This window comes from Marmota marmota, unplaced genomic scaffold (assembly GCF_001458135.2).
Source record: "Marmota marmota marmota unplaced genomic scaffold, marMar, whole genome shotgun sequence".
NCBI lineage: Eukaryota > Metazoa > Chordata > Mammalia > Rodentia > Sciuridae > Marmota > Marmota marmota.
In genome coordinates this window covers 8,064,357-8,086,230 of record NW_025999913.1, presented here as the reverse complement: position 1 = coordinate 8,086,230, position 21,874 = coordinate 8,064,357, and the positions used below count along the sequence as shown (strand labels likewise).

The 21,874-nt window shown below is 44.0% G+C and overlaps 1 protein-coding gene across 2 annotated transcripts in view; it reads left to right on the top strand.

Annotated features, from left to right (window-relative positions):
* LOC107149251 (androgen dependent TFPI regulating protein) overlaps window positions 1-5,340 on the top strand; it is an 84,363-nt gene extending 79,023 nt beyond the window's left edge. For both annotated transcript variants that reach the window (XM_015494015.2, XM_015494014.2), the window contains one exon: window positions 4,367-5,340. In XM_015494015.2, the coding sequence (XP_015349501.1) occupies window positions 4,367-4,401 (35 nt within the window). In that variant the 3' untranslated portion in view covers window positions 4,402-5,340. The remainder of the gene's footprint in view (window positions 1-4,366) is intronic.
* The last annotated feature ends 16,534 nt before the right edge of the window (window positions 5,341-21,874 follow it).

The following is a 21,874-nucleotide window of genomic DNA, read 5'->3' as shown; positions in this document are numbered from 1 at the left end:
ACGATCCGTCATCTGGTTCCCTTGACTGTGAGTCCCTCTCCACATCTCCTGTTCTGGATTTATGACAACAGAGACGTGGTCACCTTGTCTGTCCAAATCCAAACTGAAATTCTCTGCTCTCATCCTTCTGCAGTCGGAGCTCTTTGGTGAGAGCAGCAAGTCACAGAAGACCCTCTGTGAGACAGTGGGGGGCAGCGGCTGGGAGATAAGCTCTGGGGTCGGGCTGCCTGGGTTCCACATTAGGCCTGTCACCAAGAGTCTAGGCAAGGCACTCAAAGTGTTGGGTGCCAATTTTCTCCTTTCACAATTGAGATAACACTTACACCCTTCTTCTAAGATCCCGGAGGTCCTTAGATGACTGTCTGAGTATCAAAAGACTTGCCTACAAGCAAGAGTTGTCCCCGTTGCTGTTGGTCTCAATCTCCCCACCAAAATCACCATCTTTCTCCTCTGTGGGGTATTCCCACCTTTCCCCTCCACTTTATGCATAAATTACCAGTTTCCCAGCTGAAGGTGATTTAAAGTAACGATCACTAATTACCTGCAAATGGATAGAGATGGTGCATGGATTCAAGAACTTAGTGTGAAAGGGGTCATGCCGATTGAAGCTAGACTTCATTGGAATCTCTTTCTCTGAAATTCTGAGAGTGTGTGACCTGGCTAGGTGCCACCAACCTGCATCAAGTGGTCAAGGATACCAGGCAAACTATCAGCTGTGACCAGTTAAATGTGCCAGGTATCTCTGTGACAGTAGTTCTCGACCTTAGCCTCACATCATAGAAACACTAAAGATGTCTTAAAAATATTAAGTCTCAAGTCCACTTCAGACCAATTACGTCCACATCTCCGGAGATATGGGGATTTAACAGGGGTGTTATTTAAAGCTTCTCAGTTATTTTAATTTGCAGTCAGGGTCAAGAGTCACTGTTACGAAGCAGTGTTTCTCAAACCAGTATGTGTCTCTGGATAGTGTTAAAACGAAGATCTTGGAAAATCTGGAGATCTTTACAGAATAGGTTCTCATTCAATAGACCTTGGATACAGATGGGATTCTGCCCTTTGAAAGCGTGTCCCAGAGAGACCATTGCTGGTCTGAGGATAAGTCTCTATAAAACTAGGACCCTGGAGGCCTCCCAAGGGAGATAATTATGTCAGGGCCACAGTTGCTAAACATCTGCTCAACTCCTCCCCACTCGTTTATAATGTCAGTGGGTAAGTGGGAAGAGAGCAAGAAGGACAGTTACAAGAAAATGATACCAAGAATTCAATGGAAACTTGGCAAGCGTATGAAGTCTTCCCAGGGCCCACAGTAGCAGAGTCTGGCCCTGAGAGCCAGGGATACAAATGCTATTTGCACTGGAGTCATTATTAAAATAACCCACCCACCAAGAAAGATTCCAGTTCTGCTTTTACAGCATGGAATTGATTTCAAACAATGATAGAAAACAATGGAACAGACAGAGGAAGCGGTCTTGGCAGATCACTGTGAGATTGGCCTACACTGTCTGACCATCTAGATGGGCCCCAGGCAGATTCTCCTCCTACCTGACCCAGGCAAGGGTCACACCCCCTCTTCCTATATCCTTAGGGCCACTAGCCAGGGATCAAACTATCCTTTGTCAGGTCCCAAGACCATGGATGCTTTTTCTCCTAAGGACAATCATAAATTGATACACTGAAAATCAGTCTAGCCAAGTGACTTCATGATGGTACTGGAAAAGAATTATGTTAGGATTTTCCTAAAAACATAATAAAACAACAATAAAATAAAACAACAAAAACTTACCTTCAGAAGCTTTTGTATTTGTAGATTCATAGTTGTAAATCTTTGAGAACACTGTTTTATTTATCCTGTGTTCTGCCTATTGAGTAATACAGTATAATTATACATGGTACCTATAGCAATATTGATTAAAACATGGTTTCTTGGACACACCAATAGATGAACATTGAATCTTTGGCCTAAAATCTCTCTAGCCCTTGGCACATCTGATGGAGGGTAAAGAAAGAACTATAAAGTAGGGGATGGATCTAATCCATCGCCTCCAACTAGCAGACTTTTTACTGGGGAAAAATTCTCTTCAATCAAGAAATGTTATAACAAATAATATTATTTCCCAGAGATTGAAACCTATTTTATAAACTCTGTTTTACTTAGATACATGACCTATTACTAAGTAAACAGTTCCCATGTACCATAGAAACAGAGAGATAAATTCAGACGACTTAAGAAACTTAGAAACTGCTCAGCTCTGTGAGAATTCAAAACTAAGGACCCACTCCATACCACCCCTGTTTGAAGCAAAAAGAAAAACATATTTCTGAGGTATTCATACATGTTAAATCTCTACAGAATAAAATTATTGTTGAAGCTCAACACAAAAGACTGGGGATGGTGCCTTTCTAGCGTATTAGTGATATTAGTTAGCTTTTCATTTCTGTAATGAAGTACCTGAAGCAGCTAACTTTACAAAGAGAAAAGGTTTATTTATACTATAGCTGTGGAGGCTCCAGGTCCAAGCTGGGTGGCCCCATTGGTTTGGTCTCTGATGGGGGAAGCAAGTGGCAGTGCATCACGATGGGTGTACGTAAAGGAGTATTCATGAGGTTATAGCTCAAGCCAGGAAAGGAGAGAAGGCCAAGTGGGGCCAAGCTAAGGCTCTTAGAGCTACCACCTCTGAGTCCCATGAGAACTGCTTCCTGAGGGCAAGCCTCCAATGAACTAAGTTCTCCCCCTAGACCCCATCTCCAGAAGATACCGCCACCTCCCAACATCACCACAGTGGGGACGAAGGCTTTAATCACAATAGGCCACCACATCCATCCACAGCAGTGGGTAGACGGGAATCTCCTGGTGTTCCACCAAACTGCTTGGTTTTGGTTAGAGGAGACTCTGATCTACCAGAAGGAGTGTCCTTCTCTCCTCTTCTGTCAGAACTTCACACCATCATTTCTCCTCTCTAAGCCTTCTTGTTCTGCTGTGTTTCCTAAATGGAGGGATCTCCAGCCCCTGGCACCTGGACTTTAAGCAGGAAGGTCATGATCCCAGTTAGCCTCAGGGGCTTGGGGTTACCAAACAGCATGATCAAGAAAATGACTGCTGAGGGAAGTTCATCTTGACCAAGCTCTTGAACATGAGGGTATAGAGCTGCTACTCAGTTTACAAATGACTCCTTAAAGGCCCAAAGTAGGCACTGCAGAAAAGAGAAGGTGCTATGATTGCAGTTAGTGTGTAACCTAGGCAGGACCTAATTGGGTGGGAGTTTCACATCAAGATGAAAATAAGTGGAAACATAAATAAGAAGTATGTTTACCCTGCAAAACTAAATACATGCCAGGACACTGCTGGGGTGGCTGGATTGGCGAGGAACAGAACACAAGGGAGAGTTCTGGCCTCCAACCCTTGTTGAGAGGGATGAAAACAAGGGTGGTCCTAAGACTGAGTGATCAGGAGATGGCAGTTCTAGAAAATCAGAGTGCCTAAAGAGGCCACAAGTAGGACTTTATGTCACCAATCACTGAAGCCTCTGAGGAAGGGGAGTTCCAACAAAATAAAATGAACAGAAGATATTCAATGTTTCCCATCAGAGATAAAACTGGTGAAAGTGGAGGGTCTGAATGGTAAACTTGGCCTAGAATCAGGAGCATGAGATTGCTATGGTAAAACCAAACCAAACTCCAGGGGATCTAATTTCCAGAATGAAGGATAAGACACCACGTTGAGAAAAGTTTTCAAAGTAGGATTGAAAGTATTTGGCAAATGGCAGGAAAGATAATGAGCTAATATAATCTTACCAATTTCAAAGCTGATGCAAAGATTCATGACCAATCAATATGGAGGTACTAACTGACTGAATGAATGGATGTCATTCTAGAACCTGAATGCTATGCTTTCAGTAGAAGAAGGTCCCTCACTGTGCTTACAAAATCAAAAAACAAAAAAAAAAAAAAGAGAGAGAAGAATCCATCTGTCAGTACTTTTCTACCTGGGTTGATATAATTTGATTTGGTGAGAGGTGGTAGAATTGACCCCAGTTAGGTGGACACTCACCCTTCTTCCATCTCCTCTCTAATTGGACGTGGTCCCTTCCTTTCCATCTCTGAGGTCTCAGCATTTGCCCTTGCACATGTGAACAGCCTACACTCACCAAAAGCAGCCGTGACCACTGCCTCAGACACAGAGCTACCAACAGCAGTAGCACCATCAAAGGAGGGGGGCAGTTGGCTTCCTGCCCTGGCAGTTGTGGGCTGTTTTTCAGAACTTGACTTCCCACTGCTGCCCCATCAGGCTGGATCTCTACCCACATGAGAATCCCTCTTAGGGAAACCCCAAAGCCTGAGGTGTGTCTATGTTCTGTTTGTTCAGGTCACATGATGCAGCCGTGGATGAAGAGGAAGTGACTACGTGCCAGGTTCCAAGGACCGAGGAGGAAGAAAACATGAGAGATTTTTTCTCTCATATTATCATTATTATTATTTATTATGATTATTTCTGTGGGGGAGGTGATGGAATAACATAGGAAGGTGGACAGGACAGAGGCTGATGTTCAAATGTAATAAGAAGGTTATGAAGATAGCTTAACTGGAGGATTCTTGGTCCTTTGAAAGTTTATACGTGCCCCAAACAACTCCTTGCCATCTAAGAATTTGTTACCTGTGTCTGACCTCCACAGAGGATGATGGTTTCTGGGTCAAAATTTGGCCAAAGACCAAAGAATCTCACATACAATTGGTGTTAAAGAATACGTAGAGAAGGGGAGAGGAACTTAGGGTCCTCCAAACTCTTCACTTTCCAAAGGAGGACAATGAGGACTCAGAAGAGAAGTTACCTGTGTCAAAGTATCTAAATGAAGATAATGGCTCTGTCTCCCAGATCTCCTAACCTCTGGTTCTGGGCCATTTTCCAGTAATTCCTTTTTCTCTAAAAAATAAGTATTTTAGTAAGGTAGTTATGTTTGTGGATTTCTCTCTCTCTCTCTCTCTCTCTCTCTCTCTCTCTCTCTCTCTCTTTCTTCTTGATTTAGAAATGTAGGGAGGTGGTTGCCCCAAAAGTTCTGTCTACCTGGTATCATAGCAAATTAGTTGGGACAATGAGAAAATAAGTTATAAACTATTTGGAAATTGGTCCTTTTTGGAAATAAACATTTGGGACAGGAATGAACTGTGAACATAATGACATTATCAAAATCTCTTCCATTCAAATATTGTTTAATTTGTCAAATAAATGAATGTTGTGCTTTATGCTTAGGGAGTAATACAATAATGAGGTCTTTTGAGATGCCTGTGGTAAAAAGTACTTTGTTGATTGTAAGGTGATTAACAAGGATTTCTGAACCCTGATTTAATTTTCCAAGTGGTTTTATTCTAGGCCTTTATTTATAGACATATTTTAAAAAAGAACACAAATGGCCAATGTCCACTGGTAGGTAACCATGATTGAGCCTTCTAGTGTGTGTCTGGGCTCATAGGGTCGGGATATGGACTGCAGAGTATGGCCAGGGCAGAGCCGGGGAGAGAGGTACACAGCCCCTTGGTCCTCAAGAGCCTGTCTTCAGCACACTCTGGGTTCAGAGCAGGAAAACGACAGGATGACCTGACAGTCTATAGGAGAAAGTTGGTAAAAATGGACACCATAAACAGTCTTCCTTTTAGAGAAGAGAGAAAAACATTCCAACAGGGCATGCATCCCCAGGAAAGACTCGGGCAGGCATCAGGACACCTGTGCAATCTCCACTTCTCTTCTCCTTGCTCATAAACATGAACTTTGGGTCTTTTGGGGATAGAGCTGGGGACATCACCTCTTCCCACACCTGCTGCTGCCTCTTAACTGCTCTGAGACCTGGTCTCAGCAGGCCCCATAAGCAGTTGCCACAGTGGAAATACCCCCACCATAATGCCTGCTGGGGATCACCCAAACTTTCCACATCCAGAGATGACTCGGGTGCATACTTCTCGGTCATGGTAAGCTCTTGGCTGAGATGGGGCTGCAGATTTCTATTTGTGGCTTTGCTATCCCAGGACCAAATTAAACCCTGGTTGCAGTATGACTGGTCACTGTACAAGTACATCTATTCCCACAGCAGAGATCTCCGAGCCACTTCCCACTGAGCACGTACACGACCGGCACACAAGAGCTTCCGTGGGCCAGCTGTAGCTTGAGAAAAGATGAGCAGTGACCCACCTGTAATGAACACGGACTAAACACGTGTTAAAAGATATACAGTATTTGCTGCCTGTGCAGGGCTGTGTTAAGTCCCTCGTAATTACAAAATGACAATAATAGAAACCAAACCATGATACCAGCAAGATTTATAGTGTCATGAAATTTACAATCTCCCTCATTCATTTTAGCCTCGCAAAATTGTGTAAGTAGAAAACATGTCCTTATTTTGTAAGTAGAAAACATGTCCTTTACAATGAGTAAATGAAGCTTCAAGTGGTGGTAAATGTTTAACAACCAACTCTCTGGGGGGGGGGGGGCAAAAGAGTTGTAAAATCCTGATTTATAGAGTTTGCCCATTTCCATGACGTAGACATGGACACCATGTTTGTCCCTCTACTGGGGCCTTTTTCAAGCTACCAACATGGGACCACAGGCAGAATTGGGAAGAGATGTGACCAGTCCCTGGGTCCTCAATAGCTTGTCTCCAACACACATCTGGGTTCAGAGCAGGGTAATGACAGAACCAAGTTTACAAGGACATTTGATTTTGCAGCCTGTCTTTCTAATGTTATTACAGAGCAAAGCAGTAACTGGTCATCTGAAGGACTTTATTAAAAATAACAATGCATTCACATTTTGCACAGAGAAGGTGGTCAGGGGCCCCCCAGTGGTCGGAAACTCTCCCCCGCCCAGACACCAGGAGTAGCAGCAGCGACACCACCCCCAAGGACTGGCTCAGGCTTGTGCCTCTGTTTTCTGGTGGCTTGCTCTCATGTGAAACCGATTTTGAATTTGGGTAGAAGACCTCATCCACCTCTTCCTCCCCGCGAGGGCCATACATTTCCTGAGCTATTTTGAGCTCTGCACCTACATGCTAGCAGTATTTGTCATAACAGGAAGCCAGTTTCATATACTGTAATCCCCAAACATGTTGCACCCGCACCCAGGGAGCGTGAGGGGGGCCAGGAGGGTGGTGCGACTAGGCCAGGCCTCCCCCAAGGCCCCAGGCGGTGCCCTGAGCCACCCCAGGGCTGAGTGCCCTGTCTTCCCTCCCAGGCCCAGAAACCTGACTCCATCCCCAGTCTTGTTTTCCTTTCTCATGGCTTTTTTTTTTTTTTTTTTTTTTAATAAAGCATTTGAGTAGGCAGCAAAGCCAGTCAGAACTGTTTATTTATAGCTGTGGATTTTCAATGCTGTATAAATTAGAAATCATTGCTGAATGAGGCCTGCGCCCACTCACACACGCAGGGCTGCTATCTGGGAGTCCTTTCACACAGTTTGACTGTAGGCAATCTAAAATGGGAGAAAATGACATGCTCCGAGTCAATTGACGGAGTCACAGCTAAACGGCAAAGCAGAAAACCAGCAATTATTTTTCTTCAGCACAATATGGGGAGCACGACAGGTGCAATTATCCAATATTATTTAACAGCACTGGTTTGTGGTGTAGGGAGAAAATAAAGGTTTCCGTGTCTTGGAGAGGAAAAAAAGAGAGAGAGAAAGAACCTGCCTCTGGCTCCTGTTTCTGTGGATTAAGCTGTTATGTAAATTGAAACTGGCCAGGCTTCCAGAGAGGGAAGGAGGACCACCTGGCCCCCTCACCTGTCCGCCCCGTCCTCAGCAGGCTCCGGCAAGCGGCCCTGGACCTCTGAGCAGAGGCCCCCACAACCTACTCCAGAGGCAATGGCTCCTAGCAATCGTCCTCTCCCTAGAGGGACATGGCCTCCTGCATTTCACTCACCTTTCCACAGCTGCACACGGTGAGTGAGAGAGGAGGTGGCCCCACAGGGATGGCTTCATCCTCTTCTGGGTCCCCCCTTTTGGGCCCCAGCACATAGTTATCCTACTCTCAAGCCCTTGTTTGAGTTAATCTACCTGGGAAGACCCTGGTCTCCCAGCTACCGTGGAAGGAACCAGTCATTGTCCCTGGCTGCAGACTTCACCTGAGGGCCACTGAGCCCCTCTCCTAAAAGTTTTTTGTACCCCTCCAGGGTTCCCGAACTCCCACACCGTCCACATCACTGTCTGCACATTCCCCTGGGCCTCAGTTTCTTTCCTGGTGTGGAAGGCCAAAGGGAACGCCCACTGGAGACCCTGACCAGACCTACGTTCCCATTCTGTCTCCATTGTTCTTTCTCTGTATTGGACCTGGGGAAGACAGTTTGCTTATCTGAGCTGGGATTCCTTATCTGCAAAGATAAGATTACAATATCTACCATGATTAGATAAGATTATCCAAAGTGGTGGCTGCAAGTGCCTGGCATTCAGGATCCCCCATTCTATCCTGCCTGATGGCAAACTCCTGAGGCCAAGTGCCATGTCTACCTATCTTTATCCCCAAGAAAGCTTAATTCCACGTCGCTAGACAGTACTGAGGATATAAACTGACCAGAGAATGAATTGCAGCTTCTTATAGACTTCATTACCAAATACCATCTACCTTCGGCTTCCCTGGAAGCTGAGGTCCCCAACATTAGAGAGAACAGTAACATTTAAGGTCCTCTCTCTCAAAAAAAAGAAAAAGTCCTCTCTCCACCGTCAATACCAGATTTCCTTTAAGAGTGATGATCAAATTACAGTTTTACATGACTTTGCCATGGAGAGAACATGGATAGAATGGGACATAGGATAAATCAATAAGTGTTTTAGTCAGCTTTTTCATTGCTGTCACTGAAAGACCTGACGAACAATTTTAAGGAGAAAACGTTTATTTAGGGGCTCACAATTTCAGAGCGTGTGAGTAGCTAGCCCCATTCCTCGGGGCTCCAGGTGAGGCAGAACATCATGGCGGAAGAGTGTGGCACAGGGAAGTGACTCACATATGATCAGGAAGCAGAGAGACTCACTCACCAGATACAAAATATGGATCCCAAAGTCATCCCCAGTGCCCTCCTCCTCTAGCCACACCCTACCTGCCTTCAGTTACCACTCATGAGGAGATTAATTCACTTACTGGGTTAAGGCTTTCATAACCCCATCATTTCACCCCTAAGCCTTCTTGCATTGTCTCACATGTGAGCTTTTCGGGGACACCACATCCAAACCATAACAATAAGGAAGAAAGATGAGGGCCTTGAGCATCAGGATCACATGCAGGTAGAGCTCCAGATTGGATGTGTGGATGGTCCTGGTTCCCCAAAACAGAGCCTATCAGCTAGCTGGGTCCAACCCAGGAACGTGCCTCCTTTAGCGGGAAGGAAGCACACGGAAGCCAAGTCTTGTTTGTGATCTAGTCTGACCCCATCACAGTACTACCCGGCCATCAGCCTCTGCCACCATGTGAGTCTTCAGAGGCCTGAAAAAACCTCTGCTCTTACTGCACACCAAATATTCTGCTAATGTGGAAAGAAGAAATCCTCTGCTAGGAATAAAGTCTCCCACTTTACATGGAAAGACAATTTGAACATGAAACTACTTCCAAGAAAAGTGATGTGTTGGCTGAAAGTCATGCATGTTCAACAACAAATGAGGGACGTGGGGTGACTTGTAAGTGTGTTTTAATATGGGAAGGAGTAGTCTTAGGAGTAGGAAAATGAGGATATTGTAAGAAAAGGAATAGGGGGGACAGAAGGGGTTGGCTCTAAGGACAAATGTCACCTAATTTACAATTGTTCACTGTGCAAGTTGCCAGGAGATGGCAGCCCTCCACCCCTCCCTGAAAGAGCTAAGGCATTTTACAGCACCCCCCAAAATTAAGCTTGTCAGTGATCTTGGCAGCCCTATTCCTCCAAGGGCAGTTTTTCCTGCCCTTGGAGGAATAGATAAGGAGGATACAGCTTTGACAATCTTCATTGTCTGGTTCATACGATAACAACCTAAGCGGTTTTAGAGAAGTGGGTGTTGGTTTGGCACCATTCTTACCAAGAGAAGGGGCTGAAAGTAAAACAACTGTTGGGTTCTACTGGCTCCTGAGGAGCCTCAGGTGGGTTGAGCTTTCCTAAGATCACTTCTTACCCAAACAGGTATCATATCAACCAGTCACAGAGATCCCAAAGCATTAGGGAGACAGAGTGAACCCTGTGGGAGCAAGAAGGGTGTCTTATTCACCATTGCAACCCCCACAGAGCACAGAGAGTAACAAAGCAGAGACTTCAAGTGGGTGTTAGATGCCCAGACAGAGTTAAGTAACATGCTCAGTGATTTACGCGAACTTGGAAGTCAAATCCAGATTGGTCTGACTCACGCCACGATGGTTTTCTCTCCACCACCAACACTTTTTTTTTTTACTATTATTTTGTTTGTTTTGTTTCAGCACATTTTTTCTTGGTGCATATAGTTGTTAACAACGGTGGGGTTTGTTGTTACATACCGGTACGGGCACACAATAAAACAATATAGTTTGGCCAACTTTCGCCCCAGCACTTCCTCCTCCCTCCCCTCTCCCCACCCTAGAGTTTTCCCTCTATTCTACTAATCTCCCTTTGCTTTTCATGAGATCACCTCCTCCCTTCTTCTCCTTCTTCCTCTCTAGCTTCCACACATGAGAGAAAACATATGACCTTTGGCCTTCTGAGTTTGACCCATTTCATTTAACATCAAGGTTGCAAGTTCTATCTGTCACAGTCTTTCCTCTTCCATTATTTGAACTCTGTTGTGACCATTAAATGGGCATCCTCATCTAATTAATGGTGTAGTTAAACATAATGCACTTCTTTGGTGATAACAGGGTTCTACTTAATCCATGAAGTCCCAAGTTTTCAGTTCTGTGAGTGTATCAATAAAACTGATACAAATGCATTAAAGTAGGTTGGAAATAATCTAGAGCTTGTGTAATGTGGATTAATATTAACATTAGCATGTTATAACATAACCATATTATATGTGAGAATGTTGTTTTTACATGACACTCTATGTTTAAGTTTTGATTGGTGTTCCACATCTGGGATGATGAAACAAAATGGATTAGTTCAAGGAGCAGAACCACAGTACACTCCTCTGCACCAAAGAATTCCTCCATTCATTCAACAAATCATTGCAAAGTGCCTACTGTGTGTGTGGCTCTGGCCATGTGCATCATATGGCCAGAGTAGGGACACAGTGGCCCCTGCCTGGCCATTTGCATTAGTTTGGAGGTCCACGTCCTCTCGTGTCACGGCAGCTTTGGTAAAGCAGAGCTGCCTGGTCGTCCCAGCTCACTCTGAGCAGCTGCTCCTCCAGACCCTGCTCCTCTGAGATGCTGACAGGGGAAGAGAAAGATGGATTCCACTACAAGAGCTTCCAAGCCTTCCGCTGAGGCTTAAGTCTGGCCTGAGCAGATATATTTGGTTACGCATTAGGGATTGTTTTCACTCAACACTAAATTTTATTAAGATTTGAATGATGAAGCGAGACGCTGTGGTTAGGAAAACAAATGCCGAATGCCTTTACCTTGTTGGGAATCGCCTGGCGATTCTGAAAACTCAGAGACAAGACGTGCTTTATTCCATATGAGGATTTTCCCAACGACATCCTAAAAGGCAATTAGGCTGTCGTTCTATGTGCTCGCAACAACTCAACTTTTCCAATTTTTAAAGTGGCACGATTAAGTAAAACTCTCTGTATCGTAAAAGAGATCGTGTTGGCACCGCCAAGCATGGCCTCCGCCAGGCTTTTTCTGCCGTGACGACCTTGTAGCATCCAACCAAACCTATAGGAAGAAGCCAAGAGAACCATTGTTGAGTCAGGGTCTCCGCACCCGGCATTGTGGACAACTTTGTAAGCCTCAAGTCAAGAGAAACAACCCCCAACTCAATGATGAACTCTAAGCCCAGCTGGGAGCCATTGTAGACCGAGGCTTGCAAGACAGGGATGGTGTCTGTGGCTGTGCAGTGGTGCCCCGTATCCAGTGGTACCCCGTATGCACAGCCATAATAAAGTTTAATTTATAATAAGGCACTATAAGATATTAACAGCAATCCCTCATAATAAAATAGCACAATTATAACAATATACTATAATCAACGTCATTTAACACTCATGAGCTCTTTACTTCTGGGATTTCCATTTCATGTTTTTGATGGTAGTGAACCATGGGTAATTGCTACTTCAGAAGGCAATACGTCCCACGAGGACCCCTAGGGGATACGTATTGACGATATTAAAGGAAACTGACTTGTCCAGTCCAGTGGGCTTAATGGAAACACCATGTGCTCTTGAACCTTGGTTCTGTGGTTACTTATTGAAGAAAAGATTGAAAACACAACTCTAGGGGATCCCCAGATGAGAGCCAACGAAACTCTAAGCTACTGTTGCGCGAGTGTGATGCATGTCTGTTTCCAGGGCCTGGCTTGTGTTACAGGACCAAGGACAAGACCCCTTTTCCCTGGTAGGTGGACGGAGATGCCCTTTGCTGTCACTTACTGCCTTAGTGCATCTTGCTTTGCCCCCTCCTGCACTCCGCGCCTGCCATTTCACCTCACCCCTCACACCATCACTCCTGAGATACCCTCTAAGTACTCCTAGCACGGACTATCATCACACTAGTTCGCTTACCCACCATCTAAATAACCTCAAATGAACATTTAGCTAAAACTTTATTACCAAATCTAATTATGTTGCGAAAACCTAATTACGGTTACAATAACCTGGAAGTAGTGTGGCTCTTATTATTTGTTTTAGATTCCTAGAGTCGCTGTAACGAACTACCACAGATTGGACAGCTTAAAAAAATAGAGGTTCAGCCTCCCACAGTTTGGAGGCTAACAGTCTGTGATCAAGTGTCCGCAGCACCATGCTTACTCTGAAGGCTGTAGGGAAGAAACCTCCTTTCTAGAAGCTTCTAGCAATCCTTGGATGATCACAGCATCATTCCTATCTGCTCCTCCACCTTCACAAAGCTCCCTTCCTGCAGGTCTGTCTCTTACCTTACAGGAGTTCTGAACTTTTGTCCAAATCTCCCTTTCCATTGTCTTCTAAAAACCACCAGTCATTGGCTACATGCAGGGTCCGCCATGATCCTTGACTGACTATATCTGCAAGGACCCTGTTTCCAAATAAAGCCACTTTCTGAGGTTCCAGGTGAACATGCATCTAGGGAGAGGGAGGACCCACCTCTCAACCCCACACATTATGCCTTCGTCCACTTTTTGACAAACGAGGAGATTGAGGGTCCAAGGTCAGTGGCTTACCAAATTCCAATTTTTAACTCTTCCCTCTTGTCTGTCCTGTAATGTGTGCTAACTCCTGAGTGCCCTCTGCAGGGTGGGCTTTTGTCTCTGGGCCTCGCCACATCTCTAGGAGATAGACAATGTCAAGAACAAAGAAACTGAGGCTCAGTGAATCTGATGGGTTTTCTCAACGAAGAATTACCCAAAGAGAATGGAGGCCGGAGCTCAGTTCGGCTGGCCCTTCTCCCATGCAACACAAGCTGAATCAAATCCTGTTTGTGTCCTTCATGATGTTTGAAAACCCAAGGTCAAAACGTCAAGCACCTTCCTTTCAGGCTTTCCGAGCCAATATGGGAGGGGCGCAGGCTCAGGGAAACCTCCTTATTGTGGAAACACCTCCTTCCTGAACCCCAGAAACTTTAGTAGGAGAAATATGGGCTGGGGCTGGGGCTGTAGCTCAGAGCCAAGCGTAGGCTCTGCATGGCTGAGACCGGTGAGGGGAAATGGAAATGCTAAATGCTGCTAAGGGGTCGTTATGGTTTGAATGTGTACCCCAAAAGTTCATGGGTTAGAAACTTAGCCCCCCAAATTCATATGCTAAGCAATTAGGATTAGATGAGGTCATGGGGTCAGGGACCCTCACGGTGACATTATAAATATAGGAAGAGAACTGAGCTGACATACTTGCTCGCCTCATGATGCCCTGGGCCATGTTAGGGCACAGCAAGAAGAGCCTCACCAGAGGCTGAGCAGATTCTGGTGCCCTAGTGTTCAGCCTCCCAGGCTCCAGAATTATGAGCCAGATGAATTTCTACTTTTTTATTTTTATTTTTTGGCAGTGCCGGGATGAGACCCAGGGCTCTGTGCATATTAGGCAAGCCAAGCGCTCTACCACTGAGCCACAAAACCAGTGTATAAAATTCTACTCTTTATAAAGTACCTAGTCTGTGTTATTCTGTTACAGCCATGGATGTGGATCAAGACGGGCACATGGCAGGAGTGTCCAGCCTTGCCTGCATATTTGAAGTCACTGAGGAGCTTGTGAAAATCCTTTTGCTCAGAACCCTCTTCCAACGATTCTCCAAAGATTCCTAAGTGATCTGGACTATGCATTGGGCACAGGGAGTTTTAAAAACACTTCCAGGTCACTCCGACGGGCAGCCAAGGGGGGACACCACCTTGACTCCTGATATATGGAAATTCTCCTTTGATTTTCTTTGGAAATGGAGCAGCTGAGGTCTCCAGGCTGCTTTAACACTGCGTCTTCTTAAGACCCACTGCCCGAGTTCATGCTAGTGCTCAGCTAATCTTGTGGCATGGCTGACTGCCTGGTCTCTTTGGGTGGACCGGCAGAGGTGACATTGAGACAGAGTGCGGGCCAGGCTCCAGGAGCGGATGCAAGGCCCCTGCTGAGTTTACGGGTTGGTTTTTTCCTGCTACCGCAGGCCTCCATGTACCTTGCTATGGGTTAGAGCCCAGGCTGCGGAGCAGAGGCTCCTGATGGACTCCTGCTGCACTCAGCAGCCTTCAGACTTGAACCCCACATGGGCTCTTCCCTGGACCTCAAGCCTGCAGACTCTGGACCTGCCAGCCTCCGTCACCAGGTAAGCCAGTTCAGTTCCTTAAATCCTGCACATATACACACAGTGCCCGGTGGGTCCCTGACCCTCCTCCACCCTCCTCTACCTTGGCTCCCCACCCCCCTTCCTCTCCTCTGCCTGCTGCCTCCTGGCACCCGCCTGCCCTCACTCGAAGGCAGGCTCCACGTCATTTTCCTGCAGCCCCTGTGACTCATAGGCCTATAATAACTCTCCAGCTTCCACTTGCCTCCTCATTCAAGAGTCTCCCCAAATCCCACAGCATCCAATCAAAGCAGCGGCAGCCTGTCCTCCCTCGGATGAACCCGTTCAGAAAGAAAACCCTCACATGTGAGTGCTGCTTTGCAAATTAACTTTCTGAGACCCCTCCACACGTGACAGTCAGGGGACTTGTTTCGTGATGCTCTGTGTGGAGGTGGGGCTGCAGGGGGCTCCTTCTACAGTGACCTGTTGGGTTTGGCCGCGGAGGCTCTCAAGGCCACGGTCTTGGGTGTGGCTTCCTGAAGGGGCCGCTAAAGCCAAACCCCTGCTTCTGTCCTGTTCAGTAACATGGCTCACCAGGTGACAGGTAGAGGCGGCAGGATTGAGGGAAAAGCCATAAAAGGCATGTGTCCCCTTGACTGTGGGCCACTGTGCCCTCCTCCTGGGAGCAAGGCTCATACCACACACTCAATGGGAGCAATGATGCATATGTCATCAGCAAGGAGCACTGTCATGAATCTGGTGGCCCGGAGACCCCCCGTGTTTACCTGCGTGCATCCCAGCTGCAGAAGACCATGACAGCTACTGCAGAAGCCCTGCACAGCTCTGTTTCACACTGCCTGCACGCTGTGGGTAGTGGGGCTGGGGGCTCCACCCTCGCCTTCCTCCCACATGTAGGGAACAGTCCTTGGGCTATTGCAGCAACCATCAAGCCACACTCCCAGCAGACACCGAGTACGCTCCACCAGGGAGGCACCATCCCAAAACCCTAAATGGCTCAAAGAGAAGGTGGTCTCAGGAAGAAAGCCCAAAGTACTCTAGGGGGCTACTAAAATGTCAGCGTGAAGGAATGTGAGCCTTCTAGATTCTAGATTCAATGCGCCCCCTTTCCACAACACTTTCAATCTTGGGTGAGTCATTCAACCTTGCAGAGCTCGGTTTCCTCTTATGCAAATCGAGGGTGCAATATCTGCTTTGTGTTAGGGTTATGGGGAGAAGAGATGATAATAAAAATGGACTTGGGACATCTATCCTGGTGTTGACCCTCAATAAACATTCATTTCCTTCTCTCCTTTCTTAATCGAAAGGCTCTCTGGATGCAATGAGGGATTTTACAGGTTATGATTTGCATGCCTGGTAATTTTAGTGGTGAAATCACAGAGCCCCAAGGAGCAGATGGTGGCCATCACGAGTCAGATGGTGGCCATCAGGAGGAAAACTCACCTATGGGCGGTATCAATTCACAAAATCAACAAGAGGGTCCCAAGTCAGATTATAGCATCTATCCCCTAAACTGAAGTTCAAACAGAACAAAACCCAGGGAAGACAATAAAAATTGCAAATACTAAGCACTCTAGCTATCCTAGATTTTAGAACCTTCCAGTCCTCATAAAGCACTAAAATTTCAACAAATAACAGCTTCAGCAGGCTCACAGGAAGTGGCTCACCACAGCTCCCCCTTCCTACCTAACATATGGAATACCTTCCAGGCAGTCTGTACATTACAGAGCACGAGAGGTAAAATTCAAATTGCAGCCAACGGAAAGACAGGAAGCCCTCCTCAACTTGAGATGGAGTATTTAAAGCACATTTACTGATGTTCAAGTCTCTTATCCTGTAATAAGATGTCTTGGCATCTTATCACATTGACATCCACACATTGGTGACAGTGTAATGGCAAAGAGGGTAAATATATGCATAATATTCCTAATTTTGTTTTTTCTTTCTGGTTTTCAACTGTTTTTTTCCTTTATCTCCTGTTGGATGCATGCCTACTGTTAAATGCGAAGATGAGCGCCCTCTGGTGGCTAAACCGACCTTTCCCTTTCCTGAGGCACCCTGAAACACATGATCTTGTCCTGTGAAATTCCTATGCCCTGTTCCAATTAGCAATTTTCTACTGTCCCTCCTCCTGTGTGAGCCTGCTCTTCACTCCACTTGTGCCCCCCATCCTTGAGATGATGAGATATTGTGTTTTCAATCTCTCCGATGCTCTGCTCATACTCTGCGTTTAGGCGAATATTCGAATCTACTTTCTGAAAAGAAAAAAAATGCAGTTTTAGAAATTTCATTTTCAGACACTTATCTGATAAATATTTATTGGGCATCTACAACAAATCAAAAGAAATACTGTAATACATACAAGGAATTTAAAAATATAACCTCTAATTGCAAGAAGCTTGCAGTAGAGGACAGAAAAGGAAAGCCTTGATTTTTTTTTTAAAGCTTTATGTGTTAATTTCCATAAAATTTGTTTTATCAGATGCATAAGTGTTCTTATCAGAGGTATGCTGCTAGGTCTCTGGGAGTGAGTTCCGTCTCTTGGGACTGGTGTTGTTACCAGAGAGTGGCTTGTTATAAAGCAGGTCAGCTTCTCCCCTGTCACTCTCTTGCAAGCCTATCTACTCTTTGCACTTGCTTGCTTCCCCTTCTGACTCTCTGCCATGTTGTGACACAGGATAAGGCCCTTACCAGAGCCAAGCAGATGCTGGTGCCATGCTCTTGGACCTCTGAAACTGATCCAAAATAAACTTCTTTATTTATAAGTATTCTAGTTTCAGGCATTCTGTTATAGCAACAGAAAACAGACTGAGACAATGGTCAATACATGCACATACTATAAAATCAAAAATGTACAAGAGGGAATGCATAAAAAGGTACTTGTCACCACCATATAACCTACCTACCCAATTCCCCTCTTCAATAGCACCTACAAGTCTCAATCTCTTGGTCATGCTTCTAGAGATACTCTGTTGCATTATAAGAATATGCATATTTTTTTCCACAAATGAATGTGATATTTGGCATCTTACTTTCACACCTTTTAGTACATATTGCTGGAAATTCTAAATCAGCATAAAGAGGGCTGCTGTATTCTTTTTAAAGAAATACAGAAAATTCTATTATATGCATATTGCTGTGATTTAATCAGTTCCCTATTGATAGAAATTGAGATGGTTTCTAATTTTTCACTATGATAAGTTGGCACTGCAATAAGTATCTTTATACAGACATCATTTTGCACAAGTGCCAGAAAATACTTAGAATAAATTCCTAGAAGTGGATCAAAGAATATGCATATTTTTACTTTTGATAGTGATTGCCAAATTACTCTTCATAGAGGTTTCACCAGCGTCTACCATCCCTGACAAAACATGAGGCTCTGTTTTCTCAAATCCTCAGCAACAAAGCGAGTTATAACTTTGTGTTTTCTCTTTACCAGTCTCAGGGGTGGAAATTATATCTCCACACAAGTTTAACTGACATTACTCTTACTTTGAATGAGGTTGAGCATCATTTCACACGTAAGATAAACCTTATTATTTATTTATATGCTCTTTCTACAAACAGACTTTTTATATTGTCTATTTTTTTTTCTGCGTGGGTTTTTCTCTCTTTGAACTGTAGGAGCTTGGGGCAGGTAGTCTCCAAGATGGCCCCAGTTGACCCCCAACCTCCCAGATTGTACTGCTGTTGTCTGTGCACCCAATAAAACATGGCGGACACGGTGGTATAAAATTTCCAAGATTAGCTTATAGAAAATACTCAGCTCTTGTCTTGGTGACTCCCTCCAGCTCCCTCTCTCCAGGGGAAGCCAGCTGTCATGCCATGAGCAGACTGATGGTGAAGACCATGTGGTGAGGAACAGAATCTTCCAGAAAGCAGTCAGTGAGGAGCAGAGGCCTCCTGCCAGGACTTGAATAGATGGTCTCAGAAGCAGCTGCCAGTCTCAGGCAAACCTCCAATGTCTCCACCACAGCTTCCTGCAGTTTCTGAGCCAGAACCACCCAGCTGGACTGCCCCAGACTCCAGAAATAGGGAAATAATACCTGTTTGCTGCTCTCGAACGCTCACCGTTGTGGTAACTTTGTACACATCAATCAATAATAATATGGAATTCTATTATATTAAGGAAAGCCATCTTTTTGCTTATGCGTGAGCTTCCTTAGGTGAATTTTAAATATTTTCCCCAGTCTGTTGGGTTGCTAGTGGTCTCCTTAGTCACTTCTTTTTCACTTTTTTCTTTCTTGACAGGTAGGATTTTAAATTTTTTACATAATGAGGCCTCAATTGAGGGAATTATTTTTATACCTAGAAATGATGGGAAATGAGACTACAAACAATATTTCGAATTTCCCCCATTTCCAATAATAAAGAATGAGGTCAATTGGGCCAACCCTCTTGCTGGTATCAATTTAAAATAGTAGATAAAATAATTTCTCATCTCTTTAAAAGCACCCAAGAAATGGCAGAGATAGGAGGGAATTATCAGACCAAAATTTAAGAGACTCCAGGAACCCAGAAGGGCAAGAAAAACAACAAAGTCTTTTGCCTTAAGGAATGTGCTAGAAGAATAGTGTTAATAGAGTGGGTTTTTTTCCTTTTTATTTATTTATTTGTTCTTTTTTTATTGGTTGTTCAAAACATTACAAAACTCTAGACATATCATATTTCATACATTCGATTCAAGTGGGTTATGAACTCCCATTTTTACCCCAAATACAGATTGCAGAATCACATCGATTACACATCCACATTTTTTATTTGTTCTTGTTAGTTATACATAGTGTTGGAGTTTTGAAGAGTTCTTAGAGTAAGAGAAATGAAAGTCAAAGTTCAGATTCCAACCACTTTGGAAGGTTGATGCCAGATTTCCTTTACATTAACCAAGAACCTCAAGAAGACGAACTTCAGGAAGTAAAACCTAACCACAGTCCCAAGAGAGAGGTGCCTTAATACGGAGCACAAGGAGACACACACAAACACACACACACACACACACACACACACACACAGAGTCCCTGAATAGTTCTACTGAGTAGTTCTACCTAGAGATCAGTCCTCTGAGAATTTACAGCCTAAATTCAAAATCCAGGGGTTGTCCAGGAAATTTTAAGCTGGGCCTTTAATTTAAATTGGCTATTTGCAGAGAGGGGGCATATGCCTATCAGGGGCAGCATATAGGAACGAGCAGCATGTAGTAAAAGGCAACCGAGTCACAAAGTCACGTGAGAGGGGAAACTTCAGAATAATCAGATGTCAATGATAGAATCACCGAAACAAACTTATAGAAATGAAGGACCTTGTGACATGGATACAAAGAGGAAATTTTATCATTTTAATAATAAGAAGAATTTAATAAGAGTAAGACTTTATTTCAGGTTTGGGAATAATCAAATGCAAGTGCTTAAAAAAATAAAGATAGAAAATAGCTGCAATAAATAGGAGATGGTTAAAAAAAAAAAAGCTTCCAAAGCCTACTAGGTGGATTGGAGATGAGAAACGCAAGAGACGGGTTAAAAGCAATGAAAGTCTGAAGGAGATGCACCGTATGCAGAATCCAAAGATATATAATCCAACTACTAGATTAATGGGTTTATTAATGTCAAAAGGTACAAGGTACACTACAAAATCAATTGTGTTGCTATATCTTAACAGGAAACATTTGGTAAATACACGTTTCAGAAGTATCTTTTATAATAGCATAGAATACAAAATACTTAGGAAAAAAAATGTACTTCTTCCTGTCGAGACATAAAACATTTAAGTCTTCCTGACAATCCAGAGAGCTTCCTCACACCCCTCCCAGTTCCACCGCCAACCTAGGCAGTCTCTGTTTGGATTTCTGTCACCATAGGTTCATGCTGCCTGTTATAGAATTTCACTCAAATTATATTATGTAAGATCTATATAAGCTGCCTGGATTCTTTGCCTTGGCATAGGCTTGATATTTTAAGTGCTCATTCATATCTTTGCATTCATATATCATCATTTTATTGCTTTTAGTGTATGGGTATATCCCAAACTGTTTATCTATTTTCTTATTAGACATTTTGGTCAATTTCAGTTGGTGTCACTATAAATGAAGTGGCTATGAGCATTCCTTTACAAGTCTTTTGGAAGATAAATGTTTTCTTTTCTCTTGGAGAAACACTTGGATGTGGAACAGCTAGGTCAAAATGCTCTCACCTCACTGTTGGAATTTTGCACATAAATGGCGGCCCCATTGACTGCAAAAATCTTTGAAATTAGGGTTCAGGTTTGACTCATGGGCTTACCTCCAATGTCTTGAACACAAGAAGTACAAAGTACACAAAGGAAGCATTATGTATTTATAAGGTCAAGATATTGAGCCAAGCACATTCTTCAAAAAAAGACACAAGCAAATAATCCATCTTCAATCCAGTTTGTCCTTAGTTGTACTATGTTTTCAAGGGTCTGATAACCTTATTAAGATCCTTTTAATCTTCTATGAAATAAGTTCCATGGAAAAGTGGAAGGAAACTTGAAACTCTAGTAATAACAAGATTAAAGTAGCTAATATTTATTAAGTCCTAACAATACCAAACCATTTAAGATGATCATCATATCTGTTCTTTGTACTCTGAGGGGTCAGTACAGGAAAATAAAGCTTATAGAAATTAAGGACTTTGTGTCATGTTGCACAGCTGAAAATTGGCATACCTGCCCTGGATACAAAGAAGGAATTTTGTATTTTAATAAGCATTATTTTTAAAGCAATCTTGGTCCAAGTTTTCCCACGCAAAGAAAGAAAATGGTAAAAGCGATACTACATCACGTACACACCATGAGGATCGAATGCAATCATTTATTTTAATTTACGATGCCAGGCAACATCTCAGATGGCTGTCATCACCATCACCACCACCACCATCATCATCGTTATCCACCATCATCCTTTGACCACATACTTGCTGTGTGGCCCGAGGGAGCTTAGTGTAAACCTGTGAAGTGAAGGTAATGATGCTTACCATCATGTTTTAAAGATGAAAAGATATAACGTAAATAAAGCCCAGCACAGGAGT